The sequence below is a fragment of the Eubalaena glacialis genome, chromosome 6 (assembly GCF_028564815.1).
Source record: "Eubalaena glacialis isolate mEubGla1 chromosome 6, mEubGla1.1.hap2.+ XY, whole genome shotgun sequence".
Taxonomy (NCBI): Eukaryota; Metazoa; Chordata; class Mammalia; order Artiodactyla; family Balaenidae; genus Eubalaena; species Eubalaena glacialis.
The window spans coordinates 39,438,843-39,461,907 of NC_083721.1; the positions used below are offsets into that span (position 1 = coordinate 39,438,843).

Below are 23,065 nucleotides of genomic sequence, written 5' to 3' on the forward strand. Positions count from 1 at the left end.
CCCTTCTATCTCAAGATTTACAAATTTTATCATGAATGTTAATAATTTCATAAAATTCTCATGCATCTTGAGGGTTTTTCCTCCTTTATATTTGTTTGTATGGCAAAATACAGTGTTTGATTTTTCTATACTTATAAAGACCTAGCATTATTGAAAAAAACCCAAATTGGTAAAGATGTATTATCTTTTATATATACCAATGGATTCAATTTGCTAACTTTCTCTCTTTTTTTTTTTTTTTTTTAGTATTCTTTGCATTTATGTTCATGAGAGAGTAGCCTGTAACTTTCTCTTTAAAAGTATTTCTTCAGTTTTGGTATAGAATAGATATACTATTAGGTATATGTTAGGGGCTCTCAGTGTAGCCTCTGCTTGTTCAATTGCTGTCACTTATATGTGTATGTATCTTTGTCTTTCTGAGCTATTTGCCACTGAATTCCTCAAAAATAGCTACAAATCTGATAATTTTATTTTAAAATTTCAGTGACTGTACTTTCTAACAGTATTTTAAATTACTTCCTTTCACGTTCACCTGTATGTTATTTTTTCATTTCTGCCTGTTTTTGTTTTGCAATTTCTTATTTTATTTTAATGGCAATTAGTCTTTCATTTACTACTGGAGGCATCTTAAACATACTCATTTTATATTCTTTGTTCAACTAAGACGCAGTATTTATGCAATTTTGTTTTGAATACCCTTTGGAAGTGGGGAAATTTTATCTCCTTCCACCGCCCACTTTCCCACCTCCTATGCTTACCCCCTCCAGTCTTGAGGTTACGCCTTATCTCTTAGCACTCATCTCCCTGGGTCCTTTCTTTTTTTAATTTTTTATTAAGGCGTTTCAGGGTGTGGTGATCTAGTTAGAGAACCAGCTTGCTTATTTCTTGATTAAAAGGCTTAGTCTGCGTGCTCACAGTCTGAGACCCATAGGTTAATTGAAGCCACAGCCCAGATGGTGATGAGTTTTATTTTTAGCTTCCTTTAGAGTTGAGGAGCCTCACTCCAGGCCTTAGCTTCAAGAACTTTCTATTCCTGGTCCTGTTTGTCTGAGAGCACTTAAATCCCTTTTTACTCCGTAGGCGCAAACTTCAGATCTGAAGCTGAGCCACCCTGCAGCTTTGCTAGCACTCTCCACTTTGTTATATGGTTCTTCTCTGCTTATTTTATTTGGAGGGCCTTTTTTTTTTTTTTTAAACTATTATTATGTGTTTGCAATAAATATGTTGGGTCAAAATATGTATCCCTGCACCATCTTACCTGGAAACCCTGGTGTATTTGAATCAGTTTTTCCTGATGGTTTACATATTTGTTGGTAAAATATAAAATGTGATACCAACAAATAACTTCTTAATGAACTATACTGGTGAAAAAACATTTTTGAAACTTTTACAGTTGGATGTTGGAAAGAAAGTTGATTTCTGTTGAAAGGAATGTTTATTATAATGATAATAGGAATATAATATTTTCTAGTTGTTATAGAATATCTTTTTTACATGATTTTTATTAAGCTGTGAGGTGGACATAGATGAATCAGGCACATGCAAAATATCACTCTTAAGGAACTTTAAGTACAATAAGAGACAATATTAACACAGAGAATTATAATATAGAAATAGATAAATCACAATTGAAAACTACATTTAAAAAAAATCAGAGAAATGGGGCATCTTAATGAGGTTGGGAAACGTAATTTCTATGAGGTTGGGAAACATAATTTCTACGCAAAGTAATATGAGAGAGACAGTTTTTCAAGATAAGATTTGGAATTGGCAGCTTTGTAGGGGGACACCCCAGACAGAGGGAGCCGTGAGCACAGGGGACCAGGAGTGTGCACATGTGTATGTGTGCATGTAGAAATACATACTCCTTTTCTGTGCCTGCCCCCCCGTTACTGAGACCGTCTTCCTTTTGCTGAAGCTGATTCTCTGTTCTTTGTCCTCCTCTGCTTATAGCTGCCCATCCATGCATGGCCTAACCCCATGTTCAAAGTCTCCAAAATAGTTTTCTCGACTCATTAAATCCCTGTTTAATTACTTGCTCTCCCCAGCTCTGATTTAAGAATTTTTCGCTGCATTATCATTCACTTGCTGTGCAATTATCACTTACGTATCTTATATCTGTACGTTTAATCTCCTCCAAATAAATTGCAAGCTCTTAAAAATCAGTACAGGCACTTACTACTTCTTTGGCGCTTCCTCTATACATATTTAGTGTTTTGAACAAATGTGTTAATTAATTTTGTATTTGGAAGAAACATATATTAAAAAAAAGAATCCACATCCGAGGTGTTCATTTTTGGTTGTTGTGTTTCTCAATTTGTCTCTATTTCTCTGTGCCTTCTTTCTCTAGGGCTCTTACTCTCTCTCTGCCCGAACATTTAAATATGTATAGAAACATATATACACACACATACATGAGCACAAATATAACACGTTCAAATAGTATATCAAGAAGGGGTAATATCTAAGAGGGGTAATGTATAACTTTTCATATAATCAAACTATAAGTTCCTTTATTTCTCTTTTAGGTAAAGACAGCATCTTAGGAAGCTAGAAAAGTAAGGTGTCCTTAAAACCATCAATACAATACTTTTATATATGTATAAAAGGTAACAACTGTATGTCTAAGGCAGTGTTTGTGTCTTTGTGCCATCAATCACCTCCTTCTTTTATTAGTCTCAGATAGAAGATAAACAACAAGACTGACAGTTTTGTGTCCTTTGCTGTTTTGTGTCACCATCACAGGCAAGAGGGTATTATGTCATCATTCAAGTCTGTGACATTTGGTGTATTCTTCTATTTGTCTTAAAGACTGTTTTCCTCATAATCCTCATAAATAAATTTTTAAAATACCTATTTATTATATACTGTTTTAGTATGGAAATATTTTCCTGTAATATAATGTCCTCTACCACAGATGAGAACATTTACACTGCTGCCAAAGCCTCCAGAATATAGAGGTGTTTTGTTTTAAAGAAATATTTCTTAAATAAATGAAACGTAAATAAGATATATGGATTTTATTTTTCAAAATTATGTGTTACAAGAAAACTAATAAATTTCTACATATGTGTAACATGTAAATCAAACAAAGAATTTCAATATTTTTATCATAAACCCAGAAAGTGTTTAGTGCTACAAGAAATACTTTTTTAAATTTTAAATTATGTTTATTTTATGGGAGATGGGATATTTCTTTGAATAATGTATGTTTGTTCAGAAATGGATATCTGAGCTGTAATACTGATAAAAATGGTGAAGTAGAAAGTATAAGACTTTAATACAATTAATAAGATTATCCCAACTTCCTTTTCCTTTTTCTTTCTATTTTCTGGAATGTCATCTACCTTCGCATTGTCTTACTTCCACATTTTACAATGAGATTTTATGGTATGTTTATTGCTAAAAAGCAGCCTAAATAAATGAAGTGGCCCTATAATTAATTAATAACCAATTTCAATAACCATATAATAAAGTGCCAAAATAGAATTTGCTATTTATTCTGTATTTTGTAAAGTTTTAACGTTTTTAAAATAGATATGCTTAGTTGATGGAAATGAGAAAAGTCATAAAAGTGCAAAGAAGCAGGAAAACAAATCATCCCAAATTCCAACATTCCATTAGGTACTTTTTCTATTTTATAATGAAATCGATACTGTACTGAATACTGAATTTTGCATCCTTCTGTTTTCAGTTAGGCTTATATCATTTCCCTGTGTTAAAGGTCTGCATGCTTATAATATGAAGGCTTTTTCATACTTCATTAAAAAGTTTGTTTTCTAATATTGGATATTAAGTTTATTTATACTTTTTCATTATTATAAGTAATGTTATGATGGCTATTTTTTGTACATAAATCTTGGGTAAAATTGAAATGACTTTCACTAAGATAGAGAGACTAGGTCAGTACTCCCCTAAAAACGACAGCCTGTTCTCTTGATTTTCTTCCTTTCTGCAGTAAAATATTTTCAAATGGTTTTCTTAAAAAAAGAAATAGATGGAATTTTTCTGAGACCTTGCATATCTAATAATTTTTTTCTGTTGCAATATCATGTGGAAGGCAAACTTGTTGGTTATATAATTTTTGCTTTATAACCTTTCATTCTCACAGTTGCGATGAAATTGCTCTTTTTGTTTCAGGGATTTAATTACTTGCAGAATAAAAACACAGGTTAATTTTAGCCTTAGAAATTACTCTGCTAATGTAGATACAGTTGTCTGTGCATTATTTTTCTTAGTAATTTCTCTCTCTGCACACACACCCAACAAAAAGCTGCATATATAGTTTCTCTTGTTGCTTGTACTGCCTTTTCTTCTGCATTCTGAGAGATCTCAAGTTGTTCATCTAACATCATTGTTTCCATTTTCACTATAGTTATATGGCTTTGACTGCTGCCTTTACTTTGGACTTGAATTCTTTTGTATATTAAATCTATCTTCATCTTCATTTTTTTATTGTATCCTGCTTTCATTATATTTCAGATTATTTTCCCTATGTATCTTTCTTCCTTTTGTAAAGAGTTTGTATTTTCTTATAGCCTACTGAGATTTCTAATCACTTGTCTAATATATTTTCTTGTTCCTATAGCAAATCCTATAGTAGTTCTTTGGCATTATGTCCCTTTCTTTTGATCAGTAGTATTTTTCATTGGAATCATTTTATTTTTCATTTAACTAATTTTTATTAGTTACATTAATGCAAGCTTCATTAACAAACTCACAGATTTCAGGAGTTAAAGGCAATAGAATTTTAATTTTCTCTGAAGTAGTGTTCAATACAAAAGTTTTTAGCGTCTGTGGTCTTTCACTCTATGGGGATTCAGGGACCCTTGGTTCTTCAATTTTATGGCGTTTTCATCGCCCAGAGCTTTGGAAGCCCCCACTTCAAAACAGGAGAAGGAAGAAGAGAGGGTGGAGAAGCTCCGCCAACTTCTTAAAATCCTTAGCAATGAAGTGAGATATATCGCTTCACTTACATTTCATTGGCTAAATCTAGTCACTTTGCTTTAATCCATAATAAGGAGTTGCTGAGACAACACCTTCACTGGGCAACTACCTCCTGGATTTAAATATGGAATGGAGAACACTTTTTTTTTTTTTTTTTTTTTGGTAGAAAACTAGTCATCCTAGCCTCATTCATCTCTTAGTAGGGAGAGGTCTACCCAGATCTAATGCATGATGACATTCAACATGTAAATATTACTCTCAGTTCCCTTCTTATTCTACAACTGGATGGTAGATAAATATGTTATCTCCTAACACAGTCCCCAATCTCTAGCTTGCTTAATCACCTGTAGCCTTGTTGATCTTAGATGGGATCTCAACTGCCCTAATTTTTTTGGGATCTCAGGACCACTGCAATCCTACTGGTGCATTTATAGAAACTCTCCCTGTTTCCATCTTCTGCCTACATTTTACTTATGAATTCTGAACCTCCTTGATGTACCACTGCCACTTCCAATTTGGCTGCCAGGATATTGCTTTTTTTTTTGCCTAACTGTTTATTATAACATAAGATCTCCGGGGCTCAGTGGGAACATAATTCTGGTTGATTCAAAGAGTAGCACTTATTTGGTAATTGATGGCTTTTTTGGTATGTCCAGGAGAGAAATCCCAGAAAGTATTCACATAGTAAGGCTGCTCTAAGTGTGTTGTGGAATGTAAGGGAATACAGTTTTGTAGCAGATTATTTCTAAAACACGTATTTTTCTTATTCTCTCCTGCATTGGAAGGCTGTTTTATACACTCCTCCCTTTCATATGGTCCTCATTATCTCAGTGAAAGCTCTCCAAGGGGGAGCCAGGATCTTTTCCACAGGGTAGGCTGGTTGTTGGGCTGCCTCAGTCTCCAAAGCCAAGTCAAGCTCAAAGCCGAAAGTCCAGATCTCAGAGCTTCCTAGGAAAGCTGGGGAGTCAGGAAGTACAGGAGCCTTTGAAGTAGTACGTGTCACACTATGGATCTCCCTCCTGAGAATTAGCAAGAGTAGTGTGTGGTTGTGCTTTCTCTATGGATTTCAGAAGGCACCTCCACAGTATATCTCAATTCAACCCAGCTACAAAGTAGGAGTTCAAGGTTACTGCGGAACCATTATATTTAATGCAGTAAAACACAATGTGCTCTTTTATTATAGATTTCACATGATGTGTCTAATTTGATGTATACTTTTTCTCATCTTTTCAGTAAGTTTTGGCATATTACTTGTGTGAATTACTGCAAAAAAGTCTCTTTCCATACTCACTCCTAAAAACCTTTTATCAAATTAGCTTTCATCAGTCACTCCTCATGTGTCCTAGCTTCTCAGCATCAATCGTTTTAGTTGTATCTGGATTTTTTTCCATATTTCATTTTAAATTGCCTTATTTATTTATTTATTTTTATGATTATTTATATATACAGTGTGTCTCTCTAGAAGTGTATGTATTTATATAAATTATATGAGCTTATATGCAATATAAATAATTGTGTATATATAAAATTATTTATAGTAGACTGTAAACATATGAAAAATTGCTAAAATGTTATACTTTAGTTGTAGTGACATATTAAGATATGTTGCATTTTGTTTTTTAGTCACTGAATTTATCTGCCTTTTGCTAAAATCTGTTATAAGCAAAATTTGAGTGCCATATATTTTTTACACATTGCCAGACTTCTAAATATTAGCATATAATTTAATATTAATTAAAACTTTTCAAAAGCCAATTTAGATAACTGAAGTAAAGAAAAATCAAATTATATGATGTAAAAAGGGAAAAATCAATGCTTTAAACTTAGAAAGTAGGATGTCATTCCTTAATTCTACATAGTAAATTGTGATTTATTTTTATTACTCTGAGATTTATTACATTCCCACTGAATGTTGATTTATATAAGAAGACATTTTAAAAACAATATTCATGATCAGTATTAATTGGCTGATTTTTCAGAAGCAATATTTACTTTCTGGAAGATTCACAAATCCCCTCCTCCCCACAATAAGGGGAAAATAGTAAGAAGTAGAGAAACTGAGGCCACTTGAACAGATGCAAAGGTTAAGTTGTTAAACTTCCGGTAACAAATGTGCATTGGCAATGAAAAATGTTAAACATGTTTCAAAGAAATCTATGGACTAGTATTAATGAAATCTGTATTATATTGATGTCTTTTGTGATTGTGCCTGAATTTCAAAAATATAAAATGATTTTCTTAAATGTATTAACAGGTTCCTAGATTTTCAAAGTTTGTGTACTATAGAATTTATTTCATCTAATATTGTCCACAAAACGACGGCAAAACTGAAAATTTAAACCAAATTTCAGACTGTAGGAGATGAGACTTTGGGATTATTAGAAACATGCCACAGCATAGTCTTGAGTCATTTTCTCCTCCTATTTTACAAATACCAATGCAAGGCTTTCACAGGGTGTGGGACCTTGTAAAGTTAAAAGATCACAAATACCAAAGGCTAGTTTCTTTAATGAAGGCAGGTGTTTTCCATTCCCAATGTACCTTTGTGTATGCATTTCCATAATAGCATGACATCTAATCTTCTCTTTGATATAAATGCTCGATGAGAGTAATACCACATGGCTACATATGGTGGTTTTTATGGTGGGATGTAAAATATGAATTTCGTATTTTTATGAAGAGACCAATATATTGTAGGTTGCTGGAAAGAATGAGAGCTTACAGAAACTGTTTAGTTTAAATACCACATCATTTTCTTGTTCTCTGAATCCAGGCAAATAGTGAGCTGTATCAAATTGTGAACTGTACCAAAGGCTGAAAGATATTTTCTCAAGGAAAATAAGGAAATGTGACAAACACCTAGGGAAATACTGTTTTGAAGAAGCAAACAAAATATTCACAAACTTTTATTTGTGGGAGACAGGGAAAAAAGTTTGTCTATATAAGATCTTTGAAAATGTGTATCAGAATTTTAGAGTTATTAAATTACGATGATTAATAACAATTATCCCTCATAAAACTACCCTTACTAGATGTTAAACAGATATAAAATACATTAAATACAATTGTGTGGTATTCATGTTAGGATAAGGCTTCTAATAAACATGGTCTTCATTCACCAAACTAGAATGTAGTTGCACATATAACAGCATTGGGGCATTTGTTATTAGTAATAAATCATAGTCGATGTTGTATGTTTATAAATTATTTAAACTTTGAGTTGTGAAAAGAATTCTAAAGACTAAAGTTATAAAATTGGACTTTGCTACATTATTTGTAGAACTTGTTTGATTGATGTGTTACTACTAGAAATGATATATTTATTTGATTTTTTTCAAATGCTTCATATACAAAGTGAATCTTTTGGCACTTTAGGTCTGAATTTCATAAGCTAAGTTTCTATTATGTCCTTATGTCATCTGACAGATGGTATATATTTTTTCTCCTCAACCTATTTTTTGTACAGAGTGATACACTAATAATAAGAATGAAATGCCTCTAATTTTTATCCAGGCAAGATGATATTGCGGGAAAAGGAATCATCTGATGTAAAGTATTTTATATATTACAGTTTTATATATATCTACACAGACATACAAAATATATATATATATATATATTTCTCTCTCTCGCTGAAGACAACTTAAAAATCTACTGAAGTTTTTTTAATAGATAAAACCATACATTGTGTATAATATATCATTGAGTTAGTGATTCCTGGTCACTAAAATCAGGACTTATTTGTGATTGAATAAATTTATGAATTCAGTTTATGATTGAAAGTAGTAACTGTTACTCTTAAGTAAATTTCAAAAGTAGATTTCTGAAATCATTGCAAGAGACTTCAAAAGTCACTTAGGACATATTCTCCTGCAATGAAAGACATTTAAACACTCCTGGCAGGAGACCAGGTAGCCATTAATTAAACAACTTTTTTGACAAACTTATCTCTTAAGTTTGCTCAATACAATTGCGAAGAGCTCAATAAATAGAAAGACAATCTCTATATTAAACCCAAATCAACCTCTCACTAGCTTCTAACATTCAGTGATTTGATCAGCATAAATATGATCTCAGTTTCACATGCCAGCAACCACTTCGTCTAGTCAATGTTTTCTTTTCTAGTGAAAACATTCCCAGAATTAAATATATATATATATATTTATCATATATGGTTTACAGATTTGGAACTGCTTTTATTCTTTATCAAAATATAGTATATGGATTGGCAAAGAGATGAAATTAGTATATAATGATAATATATGGGTGAGGTATGTGTGCGTGTGAGAGTGTATGTTAGCAGAGTTTTCCTTTTCCAGTAGTTATCTTCATGAAAGTTTATTTGGAATTCTCAAGTGAGGAGTTCACATTTTAGTTGATTCCATCATTATATAGAGACCTGTAGAGTTTTCTTTTTATAATTGAAGTAGAGTTGTATTATTAGTTCATTTAAGAAGATATACAGAATTTTATTTCAAATTGATATCAGAATTGAAATGAATATTACATAATTTATTTGGCAAATATATACATGTATATGTATCTAATTAATATACATTTATAATTTATATAAACCATCCTGAATAGTATTTTTTCCTAAAAAATTTAATTTAGTAAATAATGAACAATAATTCACCTCCCATTTTCTAAAACTAGGGTCATGCTTATAGCTTAGAGGATGACACAGTCAATAGAAAATAACTATAGTGTTACTTCTATAGATATTTCTCCTTTGCTGAATCTAAAGCAGTGTTGAGAAGAACACGTTCATAAGTAATAGATTGGTAATTCTTTTTCATAATTTAGTAACTAGGTAGAATTTTTGTACCAAAACACACTGAAATTATGACTATTTTAGAGAAAGTATATTATCTATTGTTTTTTATCATTCCTGGATATCTACATTAATTTTTTATAGAAACATTAGCATATATAGATATAGTAGTACAAATAAGCCTACAGTAGCAAGGCAGAAACTACTAACTGCTCACTAATATCTCTCCTTCCTATGCATACAGCCAGACTGCATTTACCAGTCTCCCTTGAAGTATGGCCATGTGCTTGGACATGGAATGGTGTGTGTGTGGTATGTGTGCTTCCAGGCCTCTGCCATTAAATTGTGTACACATGCTTCCCCAGGCTCACTTTCTCTCAGAAGACTTTCACAGTCACAAGATGAAGATGGCAGTGTATATCACTGATGCTTGTGTAGTGTAAGTTGTCCTCCACCAACGACCTTGAGCAGTCCTTTACTGTTACACGTTAAAGAAACTTCCTGTGTTTTAAACAACTGAAATGCAACCCTTCATCTGAAAGCAAATCCATACTGTAAAATTAGTGGGTGTAATGATTTCTAGACAGTTATCTAGAGATACAAAAGAAGATTTAAGTGTGTTTGCTTTGGCTTTACAGAGTTCTTTTTGCCATATGACATTGTGAAAGTAGGAATAAGATAAGCCTACTTAAAATCTTAAAGAGAAGTAGTAAATTTTCAATGTCTGAATCCATAAGTTTAGAAGATTTACAGGCCTAGGCCACTGTAAAGTACAGGATGACAACTCAGCTGTCTTAGATTATTTTAAGTTTCAGTTACTTAAGTCAAATTATATCAATATACAGAAAGATATTTAGAATGGGGTCTTAGAAAAATGTTTTGTTTGAATTGTGAAAATATTTATTATATGTTATTTTTAAAATTTTGGTCTCTATTAATGATACTTTGATACTACATAAGTGAGAAAAAATTAAAGATTTAGAAACTAAAAATCAAAAGCTGCAAACTCCTTTTAAGTCAAATTTTACAAAATGAAAATTTATCAGGTGCAAGGAATCTATTAGAACATAAATTTTCAAAGTCATTGTCATGTAAAAATATGTCACTTTTCTAGAGCATACTCTGCTGACTTATCATATGAAATGATTCACCAGGTGCACCTGCCATTTTATTTATTCTCTGTGCTTTCAGCTTTCACTTGCTCATTCACTCACTTATCCAATGGAGAGATGGAATTTATATTCAGAGCACCTTGCTAGTGACTGGGCAGTAGGAATTAATCTCATCCATGGCTGGATGCTCCAGGAGATTACCATATAATAAGATAAATGGTACATATCAGTATATAAACAATGGACCATATAATGTTCACTTTTACTCTCTCATTAGCTCAACAAATTATTATTGAGCTTCATGTACATTCCTGCCCTGGAAACCTAAAGGAAGGAGTGAACGTGGCTGGAGGTGGACGGTATGAAAGAATTTACCAAGAAAGCAATATGTTAATTAGCTTGAGTGACAAGTATGAACTGGAGACATGCAGAGGGAATATATGCCTTTAGGTAAAGAGGTATGGATTACTCACCACATTTGAACAAATGCTCAGGTATTTCTAAATTATTAGGCATTTTGAGGAGGGATGGGGAAATAGACTAGAAAAGTGAACATATTTCTGATCTTTAGGGTCTTATGTTACATGACACACAGTTTAAATGTTACCTTAAAGACAGAAAATTGGGTAGGTATATAGGTGTATTAAGAATCCAGTCTATATTCAGAGCTTTAGGAATTTAATAGAGTGAAAGAGCAAAAGGGTTTCCCTCTAGACATGTCATGTGGAGGACACTCTGAGGAAGAGGGGCAAGCCGTAACACAGACAAGAAGATGGAAAGTAGAAATACCATGGAGTTTATATTCATTCTTCAAACATATTAATAAATTTTCCATACCCAAGTTTATTAATTTTTGGTACATTTTAGGCATGGTAACATTTTGCTTTTTCACGTGTTTCATAATAACAGATTACAAATATAGGGATGAGAGTAATGACTATTTGTTTTTATACATTTGAAGTAAGAAAAGCTGGGGCTTAAAAATTGAAATTCTACCACTGGAAAAACTTCCTTCAAATAGTGACACAGTTTCCAGACTTATTGCTTGGGTTCTGTTCGAATTTCTATTCTAAAACTCCATTTACTATGGTTTTAGTAAAAATTCAGTCCCAGCTGAAACTTGGTATACCAAATATCAGCTCTGGAACAATGGTTGTTTTTACCAATTTTCCGGAAGGTTGATTTAGATTGTTTTGTGTTGTATGACTGTAAAAGAACAACACAGAAAAGGATTCACTAGCTTGATATTTTATTCTGTCTGTATGTTTTAACTCCTTTATTTCTGGCAGTCCATAGTACTATTACAAATAACATATACTGAATGTAATTAGTATATGATTATACTATTTACACAAATAAAACATTTGGGCTATTAACAAATAAAATAACACTTTTATAATAAGAGTAAGAATGGCTAGATTTCCTTCTTTATCTTGCCTGTTTTACAATGTCTAGAGGCATATTTTGACATCATACGTGTCAATATACTAATTGTGAGGTCTGACAAGAGTTAAGCCCTGAATCTGTGGCCCATTTGAAACTTTATTAGAGCTTATTTGACTTATTTTTCCTCTCTGATTTATTAGGATACAGATTTAATTAGCAAAAAAATATTCTGGTATACCAAAACAAAGTTGACCTCACTGAAACTTTAATTACTCGTCCTAGTTCTTACCCTTGGGGATAGTAGATATTTCAGCTGATAAAACAAGGTTAGCAGATTGCCTGGGTCAGTTTGGTTAGTGAGCAGTTCTAGAGAAACCAGTAGGGGCAAAGCAGAGTAGGTAGTTAGCACAGGTCTAAGTGGATAGTGTTCGGAGAGAAAACAAGCCTGTTTGCAGAAGTTGGGAAACAAAGAAGTGCTGGTGTGGGCAACCTTAAAACAACAAAGTCAGAATCATGAGAAGGATTATATTATTAGTCAGCAAACAACACTGAAACTTGATATTGAATCAAAGTCCATATACAGCATTCTTCGATATATCTTTCCCTAGGCAGAACTTGGCTTATTGTACTGACATATCTAAACTCCCCATAAGAATCAAGTGGGGACACCTGGATGGGACTTGAGCTGAGAACAAGGAGAATGAAGACTGACATACGTATGGTTCTTGAAATTCCATCACACCAGTGATGTTAAACTTACTTTACAAGATGGAACTTACTGGTTGGAAAGTAATATGTTTATAAAAACTTCTAAATATGTGCAGTGATTGCTTCAGCTAAAGCCTATGAGTGTAGGATGGTATGCTCTTGGAAACATGCTGACATTGAGAATTTAAGTAGCCAGGATGACACTTGAAATGACTTCTATCATCTTGATGTAGGTTTTTCCTTTAGTACTTGTCTGTAAAATATAGTGAATTATAATAATAAAAATCATTCAGCATATAATATTCACTTAATATATGGAATTTTCTAAAATGATGTTAATATGTACAATTATAGACTATTATTATATATAAAAGACTGATGACCCACATATTAAATTTAATCCAATAAAATTTAATGGACATCTACATGTATCATGGTATGTGTAAAGCCTTGTAGACAGTATAAATATAAATATTTATAAAAATAAATGTAAATATAAAGAGATATAATCCTGATTTGGGAAAGTTTTAGGTCAAATGGGTGAACTAGAAAAAATGCAAAAACAATGATATTGTTATTTGCTGCATTTTAATAGTCTCTTAAAATGATTACATAATGAAATATGTTTTTTATCTTTATTCAAGCACCCTAAAGTGTGACATAAATTATTACTCACTGGAAACCAACTAAGACATATTTGAAAATGTTTCTGGCAAGAAGTATGTGATCACCTTTATAAAGATCACAACACTTAAGAAAGGAAAACTATTAATGCAAGTGTATACAATTTGTATACAATTTTGTGTATACAAATTGCTATTAGGTTCTTAAATGAATAATGTCAGATAAATTCAATAGTACTAATGTTATTAAGTTAATTTGGTTTAAAACTAATTAATATACAACTTATTAACTATGCCAGTAACTTTTGTTAGAAATCAGTATAAAATGTGTATAAAATTCTCCAAGTAGTCGTCTTAGGAATTTTTATTTTACCCAGCATGAATACCAAATATGCATTTGTATGATTGATGAACTATTTAGAACCAATGATATATTGAGAAAATAATTTTTATCCAGTGTTAAGCACTATTTAATAGATTCTTACTCATTGGTCAGTGCTTCTTATTTGCAGCTAAGATTAAATTCTCTAGAGTTCAGCGTTTTGAACTGTTAAATCACCTCACCAGTGGGTGGCAGGCACCTAATAGCTGATGCGGTGTGGCCTCAGAGTAACCTACTTTTAACTCATTAGCTCATTTTAATCTCTATGGTGTGTGAATAATTACCTTTCATTCTTTTATTCCACATACTCATTTGTTCTCTTCAGTTATTCCTAGGGTAATGTTTAAAATCTATTTCTTTCAATGAAATGTTTGAGGTTTTATTTTTTTAAAAGATATTTAGATAATCGTGAACATTCTGTGTGCTCAAACGAAAGCACTTTTTTTTAAAGATTGAATTCACTGCAACCGACAATATTACGATTCTTCTTCTTAGGTTCACTATAAATATATGCAACTTACTCTGTAGAAAGTATGGATTATTTCTGAGTCTCTACTACCTTTTGTGTTCATTTGGAAACCATAAGGTAACACAACAGTAGCTTCAGAGATCACTCATTCAGTATTTCAAATAATTGTTCAATGAACGATCACTTTAAAAAAAAAAAATTTGCAGCATGATGTTTCTAGGTCTTTTATGCTCAACAGTGTCTAAACAAGACACTTTTTTTCTTGTTTTGGGGGCTTTTCTCCCATGGGGGATGTATCAAAGAGGACTTCCTAATTCAGTTCTTTTTCACTCTGCTCTTATCATATACAGACAGAGTTTGACTCTCGGTTTCAATTCAATAGTCATTCACTGGAAACTTGCTGTGCAAATAGTTGGGATGCAGGGAGCTGAGGTGAGCAAGACAAGGATCCTGCTCACAGGGAATCCATTGAGTTATATTTCACCCCTCTTTGGACTTTAAAAGGTTTCCTTTTTTTCTTTCATACTTAAAATGCTGTGATAAAGAGAACTGCAGATGACATCGTAAGTATTTACAAACTTGAAAAGATAAATGCTGTGGATGTAAGGTTTGTTTAAAATGTTCAGTCCAAAGGGATTTCTCTGGTGAGGGGGGAAGTGGGGAGGTGCTGCTAGGAGAACAGGCCCTGAAGATATCTGTACCAGAGATGCCGTTTCTATTTTTCATGCCTTTATTGATCCCCTTTCTCTTGAGCCTATAAATATGATTCAGTCTCTTCCTTCCAGAAAAATAGCCTCCCTTCCTTCTGACCCTGGACTGTCTCCTACTCTTCTCATCCAAGAGTGCAATCTGGTTCCTTCTTAGCAACCCTCTCATGATATAGCCAAACTCACCGACACTGTCCAAATACAATGGACACTTTCCAATCTTGAAGTCACTTAACTTCTCTATAATAAAAAATGTTTATAGCTACTAAAATAAAATAAAATAAAATGTTCAGTCCAATAAAAATTTCCTTAGGCAGCTCTTTGTTTTTTGGCAAATGAATTATCAAGGAAATTTATACAATAAATAATCCCTTTGCTAATTGTGTCACTTTCTTCCCTTTTGGGAATATGTTTTCAGGTTTTGAATATCTATTCATGTATTTCATTTCTCTAAACCATATACCTTATACTTTCACTCAATTGTTATTATCTCCACCTAACACTCAGCAGACTGGGGTACACGATAAGTGACTTACCTATTCATATGGCTAACCAATGACAGAGCTTACATTAAAATACATGTATTCTATTTTTCAGAGCCTAATTTTTAGTCAAACCTGGTAGTAATTATAAAACAACTCAAAGAATTATATGATTTGGTAAGCTGAATCGAGACATTTCAGACTTTAAATATTTAGGTTCTCATCAGGGTTCCAAACCTAAAATATTTTAATATATCATTGCACATTTGTTTAAATCACTTTACATATAACATGATATCATAGTTCTCATAATGCGAAGATGGAAATGATTCAGGAATTATTATCCACAGGAAACCTGACCTCATATAAGTGCCTAAAGCAGATCATCTGATACCAAAGTCAGTGCTTTTAGCATTACTCCACACAAATGGTTTAAATATGAACATTTTCTATTTGTATGCATTGAGTAATGCAGTTTGACTTCAGTGATATTATGTAGTTATATAGTTTATATATATATAATATATTATATAGTTTCCATAAAATAGTCTGACCAAAAGAGAATTAAATTCCTTTTGCCAAGATTCACTGAAAATTGTAAGCTCTGTCTCTCTGTCAGTGCGACCTGTGTTAGAAGAAATGAAATTGAACACAGGGGCTGAGTAACATGTTTTACCTACACAGTATCATTGCAGGAACCTGAGGTTTTCCCTTTTGGAGACTTCTTTTTTTATTAAAAAACCAAGAAATATGTGATAAATATTTTTTAAAATAAAATCATACCTTTGAAAAGTGGTTGGTATAGCATGAGGTCCTATTGGGGAAATGACAAATCTGTGTCCCCCTGTTTTCCTCTAGCAACTGAACAAGGCATATATAATAGGGAGTGTAGGAGATAGAGTACAAAATAGACATTTTTATAAAAAGTCTGCTGTAACCTAGTGGAGTCGCAAACACAATTGTAATCAGTCTTCCTTAATTTTTATAGTCAATAAAAATCAGTTTTGAAAATGCTTGCAAGTGTATGTCTCCTTATGAAATTATAGGTAACAAAGAATGGTAATAGATGGACTATAATCATTCAGGTGTGTGTTATTGAGTAAGTGGGAGGATGATTTTTAAAGTATATTTAAAATCATGAAAATTTAGAATTTTACCAAATATATTTTTTAATTCCCTGCTCCTCTCACAAAGCACAGAGGAAAGGTATAGGCAATTTTAGAATATATGGCACTTGGGATCCCCCTCTTACTCTGTGGCAAATGTATATAATGAGTTTCAAGCTTTGATATCAAAACCATTTCCCCATTCCATCTAATGTGCATAAAATATTCTAAGCTGAGTTATTATTGTAGATTCATACCCAGTTGTGAGAAATAATACAGAGAAATCCATGTACCCTCTACCCAAATAACATCTTGGAAAGATATCACAGCTAGAAAATAGACATTGACATAGTCCACCAATCTTATTTGAGTTTCACCGGTTTTACGTGTACTCGTTTGTGTGTGTGTGTATGTGTGTGTATGTGTGTGTTTAGTTTTATCCAGTTTCATTACATATGTAGGTTAATGTATCCATCACCACAGTCAAGATGCAAAGCGGTTCTATCACCACAAGGATCCTTTGTGCTGTAGTTTTATAACCACACTCATATCACTCCCACTCCGCTCCACCCCTTACTAACCTTAACCGTCCATCTCTATAATTTTAGTTATTTCAAGACACTATATAAAAGGATTTCATCTTAATTTATCTATAGAGTTTTTGAATGTATCACTTTGTATATTTTCTTAGTAGTTGCTCCAGGTATTGAAATGCTATACATATACGACTTAGCACAGTCTACCAGTTTTACCACTTCTGGTAAAGTATGGAAACCTTATTTCCATTAGGTCCTTTTGCCCTGACACTTTTTATTTGTTTTGACTATTCCTTCTTTACATTTTGAACACTGCATCAGTTGATGGTATAATTTTTGTTTTAACCATCATATAGTCAGGAAAATGCAGCAGAGTAGTCTATATTGTATTTACCCATATTTTTTGTTCTCTCATTTGTTCTTCCTTCTTGATGCTTCAAAATTTCTTCTTTTCTGTTTGAAGAACTTTAACTTTTCTTTAAGACGGATCTGCTAGAGAAACATGTTCTTAGTTTTCCTCCTTCTAAAAATATATTTATTTCCCCTTGATTCCTGAACGTTGGTTTCACTGGATAAGAATTCACGATCAACAGTTCTTTTCTTTCAGCACTTGAAAAACGTGCCACTGCCTCTGACCTCCATAATTTCAAATGAAGTCATATATTGTCATTTGAAATGGTGTTTTCTTATAGGTAACATGTCTTTCTCTCTGGCTGCTCTTAAGATTTTTTTCCTTTGTCTTTGGATTTCAGGAGTTTAATTTCGCTGCATCTTGATATGGACCTTTTGGGGTTTATCCTGTTTGAGTTTGCTCCTCTTCTTGATTTTGTACGTTTATTTCTTTTGCCTAATTTGTGAAGTTTTTGACCATTATTTCTTAAATTCTTTCCGCCCCACTCTCTTTCTCTTCTTTTGGGACTTATATGGTACCAATGTTGGATATTTTGTTATTGTCCCACAGGTCTGCAAGATTCTGATTTTTTGTGTTTTTGATTGGTTTTCCAGTCTGTTTTCTCTCTCTTGTTCAGATCCAGTGACTTGTATTGGTCTGTCCTTAAGTTCACTGATTCTATCCTCTGTTGTCTCATTGTACTATTTATCCAACCCAGTGAGTTTTTATTTTGGTTGTTGTATTCTTGACTTCTGTACTTTGCTTTGGTTCTTTTTTTAAATAACTTCTTTAGTTTGCTGAGATTTTCTATTTTGTATTTGTTTCAAGATAATTAGTAATTGCTTGTTAAAGTAATTTTATGATGGCTTCTTTAAATTCTCTGTCAGATAATTCTAACATCTGTTTCAACTCAGTATTAGCATCTGTGGATTATTTTTTCTCATTCAAGTTATGTTTTGCCTGGTATTTGGTGTGACCAGTAATTCTTTTTTTATCACATGCTGGACATTTTGGTTATTGTGTTAGGAGACTCTGGATACTATTTACATCTTCTATTCTATATAGGTTCAGCACACAGGTCCTGGCTTACATTTGTGGGCTATGGTTCCACCAACAATTTAATTTTCAGAGCCTTTGTGGTGCTATTTGGTCACTTTGAGTTGTCTGTTTCCACCGGGAGTTGTACTGATCCCTACTGGTGCCACCTAAGGAAGCAAGGCTTCCTGATGGCTCTAGGTGGGATAAATGGTTCTTTAGCTCGTCAAAGATCACTTCAAGGGCTGGATAATTGTTATAGAAGGATTGACCCACTGCCTGTGCTGCCCAATTGACCATTGTCTCTCAGTAGGGAAGGGGAGTCTCCAGCCCAATGGAGAAAGAGATTGCTTTCCATGACAGTGATGCTTCCGACTGATTCCCCTTGGGGGTGGCCCAGTCTCTCCCGAAGTTCTTGGTGGGAATCCCATTTGCTCTGCAATAAAAATGAGTCTACCTAGGCCACCTTCTGTTGCTAGGTTATGGTTGGAAGAAGCCGGGACTCAAATGCCTTTTACAATTGTTTAGAGAGACACTGTGTTATTCCTTAGGTTCTGGTATCCCTAACCAGTCCCCTTTCCTCTTTCTACCTTTCAGAATACTCCTTTAGTCACCTCTTGCTTCATTCCTGGTTTTATAGCTGTCCTTAGTGGAGCATATAGTGATATTTAAGTTTTTTAATGCTTTTCCCAAAATGATTTAAAAGAAGCATAAATAACCAAGATGCTAAGAGATCTGTGAAAACAAGTGTTCTGTGATAGAAAAGGTGGTTTGAACCAAAGAATATATTAAAAGTATTTAACAGGCAGTACAGCAGAGGCACCAACCAGTCAGAGCAAATTTAACATCAGGTACACTACAGGTGTTTTTCAGCTGAAAGTTAGCTCTGATTTAAAAAAAGTTTAACAGGTGTCTCTACTGCAGAGAACTTTCAATATGCTAAGGTTCATTTTTGGTTTCCTAGAAGGAACTGAGCAGTCATAGTTTTCCCAAATTTATCTGGGCATAGAAGTGAACCTTTCTGTTTATAGCTTTTCTTGGTACTGACAACTCATGAAAGACTTTGTGAAGGAAAGCCATTTTTATCACCATCAATATCTACCTCATCCAAGGTATTGTACTTACTAGATGCAATCATTTAATTAAAAAGTTATTTCTCAGAACATTAAGGAACATTTAATTCTACTTTGATTTTTAAATCTGATAAAATATTTCAATATATTTAAACCTTCCTTTAAAACGTTTCAGGAAACCAGATTTAGACATATGGCCAAAGAAAATGTTTATTGTGTTGTGCTAAAAATATGTAGTCTAACAGTAGCGACTTTTCCTAATGTTGTTATTCACATTTTCAGTATTTTCTTTTTCCAGCTTTAAGGGACAATAGGATCGAGCTGGTTCGGGCTTCCTGGCATGAACTGAGTATCAGCGTCAGTGATGTCTCTCTCTCTGATGAAGGACAGTACACCTGTTCTTTATTTACAATGCCTGTCAAAACTTCCAAGGCCTATCTCACTGTTCTGGGTAAGTACAAGGGACTAACACCATGTGATCACAAGCCAGAGAGATGTGTACAGCTACAGCAACATGATTCAGTAACAAATCTACACTTTCAGGATCATCAAAAAGCATTAAAAAATCACTTAGTCATTTCCCCCGTTTTATAAATAGATAAAGAGAGGTGTAAAGATTTGTATGACTTCCCAAGAGCAAACAGCCATTTTGTTTCTTAGCCAGCAATAGACACGAGGTTTCTTGATTTTCAACTGAATTCCTTTGTGTCAAATCATCTCTATATTGTATACATGGTCATCCTTTTATAAAGTGATAGAATAATGAACATAATGAATTCAATGTGTCTATCAGATGCTCCTCCACCTTATCATCAGTCACCTAATGGGATCTTCCTTAATATCTATTGGCTTCCAAATATGACCATTTGTGTATTTTAGTGTATTTAAATGACCCTAACATTTCTATTTGTCTTCTTGCCTTTTAGCTTTGTAGTTTTCTAGATTACTAAATGAAGTACATAATGTCACTTGCGCATGCAGCTTGTAGCTTCTTTGTTTTTTTATTCTCTAAGTATCGGGCCATTTTTCTAAAGGTTACAGTGACACCAAAAAGCAATACATTCATAGAGTTTCTGCGGAAATAAGCTTGCAGCTCACAGCTCTCTGTGATTCCACAGACGTCAGTGGCCCAATCAGCTGAAATTGCTGGAGTTCGTTGAAACACACCTGTGTACTGAACAAGTTAGAGGAATTTAAAGATTGATTTTTTTTTTTTTTTGCCCCTAGCTTGCCTTCCTTTTTTGATAGATAAAGGCATAACACTGCATTTAAACGAACTAATGCATGCTGTTCTTTTGGGTGAGAATATTAAAGTTAATCCTGCTAGTGAATTGGTTTTGTGCATAGGATATGAAATATGTTTCTTTGCAAGTCCCACTGGGACTATTGTATAAAAATCTTCACAAGTTTGCCATTAAGGACAAAATACACCCACTAAATGGAGTATCTCAGGATAGCAGCTGCCTAAGATTAATGTATTGTTCTGTAGAGAGCCAACTTGAGACCCCAAGAAATAGGAAAGTGGCTAATTTCAGTTTATTAAATGGTGATGTGACATGTTTTTTTTTTAAAAAAGCTATATGAAGGTGAACAACAACAACAAAAAGCTAGCCAGCTAATGGAGTATGTTGATCTGTCATTTATCTTTGTTGTTCTTGTTTTAGTTTGTATTTCTTTTATTGGTGCCTTCCAACATTTTTACATTTTATTCTTTTCAAACTGAATTAAATAGTACAATAAAGAAACTTTCAGTCTGCCTTTATTATTGAATACTTTTAGAAGAAATTTTAATAAACCTCTGTCATGACAGCAGAATATTATTGCCTCCAAAATGTGTAATGTTCTATTATTTAAATCATCAATGTCTATCTCTGAATATTAGTTATCTGCTTATTCATTGGATGATTTGGACTAGAAAAGGTAATAAGTAGCTAGCATTAACTAGCATTAAAAATAATACATATCATGCTCCACAAAACTGCAATTACATTTCTAACACAAATGACATCAAGAGACATTCTCTACTTTAGAAGAATCAGAAAAATAAGTATAGTTGCAATTATTAATGATTCCCTTATTCCAAAATGCATTTTCTAGAAAAAAGTACACAGAGGATAACAATATTTTTTAAGCTTTAAGAATTCTGAAATCAGGAATAAAATGTGCTATTTTGGTTAAATCACAGTTTGCTAAAGAATGAAGAAATATGCTTTGTGGATTTTTTTTTGCCCAATGCAAACAATCTACCTTCTTAAATCCCCACACTGGTAATAAATCTTAAGATATGGTTGTTTTTAAGATTACAAAGAGTATTTCTGCAGGTGAAATTTAATTTAAAAAAACTACTTTAACTAAACACATTTTAAATGCTTTCTGGATAATATACACACACATATGCATATTTACACAGACACACATACGTGTTTGTATGTATGTGTATATATATCTCGCTATATATTTTTTATATATTTTGTCATTTATTTTATTATATAGCAGTTTATTATTATTATGTTTTGGTTTATTATTCTTGATTGAAGTTATTGTCAGTTAAACACCCAGTTTAGCTTTGTTTGTGAAAGTAATAGTCGTAAGAACAGATCAACCCTGGAGATTAATGTTTACTTCATTCATTTGCTTAAATTTCAGGTGTTCCTGAGAAGCCTCAAATTAGCGGATTTTCATCCCCAGTTATGGAGGGAGACTTGATGCAGCTGACTTGTAAAACATCTGGTAGTAAACCTGCAGCTGATATAAGATGGTTCAAAAATGACAAAGAGATTAAAGGTAAGGAAAGGGGAAAGGTCTCCAAATCAAAATTAATGTGCTGAAATTAGTGTGAAGTGTTAGATCCAGGGCATTTTACATTTTCCTTTTCAAACCACAGTCACTTTCTGATTAAGTGTAATTTGAACCAGATTTACCTTAAATTAGGTAATTTTACAAGGTATATTAATATCATCTCTGTGTGCCCCATTTTTCTCTTATGTAAAACAGTCTTAAAATGATACATATCTAGAGACTTTCCTGGTGATCCAGTGGTAAAGAATCCACCTTATAATGCAGCGGACGTGGGTTTGATCCCTGGTCAGGGAACTAAGATCCCACATGCTGCGGGGCAACTAAGCCCGTGCACCACACCTACTGAGCTCGAGCGCCTCAACTAGAGGGCCTGCGTGCCCCAAACTGCAGAGCCCACACGCCCTGGAGCGTGTGCACCACAACTAGAGAAGAGAAAACCCGCACACCACAACTAGAGAGAAGCCCGCGCGCCGCAACGAATGTTTAGCATGCCTCAAGGAAGAGTCTGCACGCGGCAACTAAGACCTTACACCGC

The 23,065-nt window shown here is 33.3% G+C and overlaps 1 protein-coding gene across 1 annotated transcript in view; it reads left to right on the plus strand.

Annotated features, from left to right (window-relative positions):
• CADM2 (cell adhesion molecule 2) overlaps positions 1-23,065 on the plus strand; it is a 243,622-nt gene that overhangs the window by 63,194 nt on the left and 157,363 nt on the right. Inside the window, exons 3-4 of the mRNA XM_061192976.1 lie at positions 20,030-20,182; positions 22,378-22,515. Coding sequence (XP_061048959.1) covers positions 20,030-20,182; positions 22,378-22,515 — 291 coding nt within the window. The remainder of the gene's footprint in view (positions 1-20,029; positions 20,183-22,377; positions 22,516-23,065) is intronic.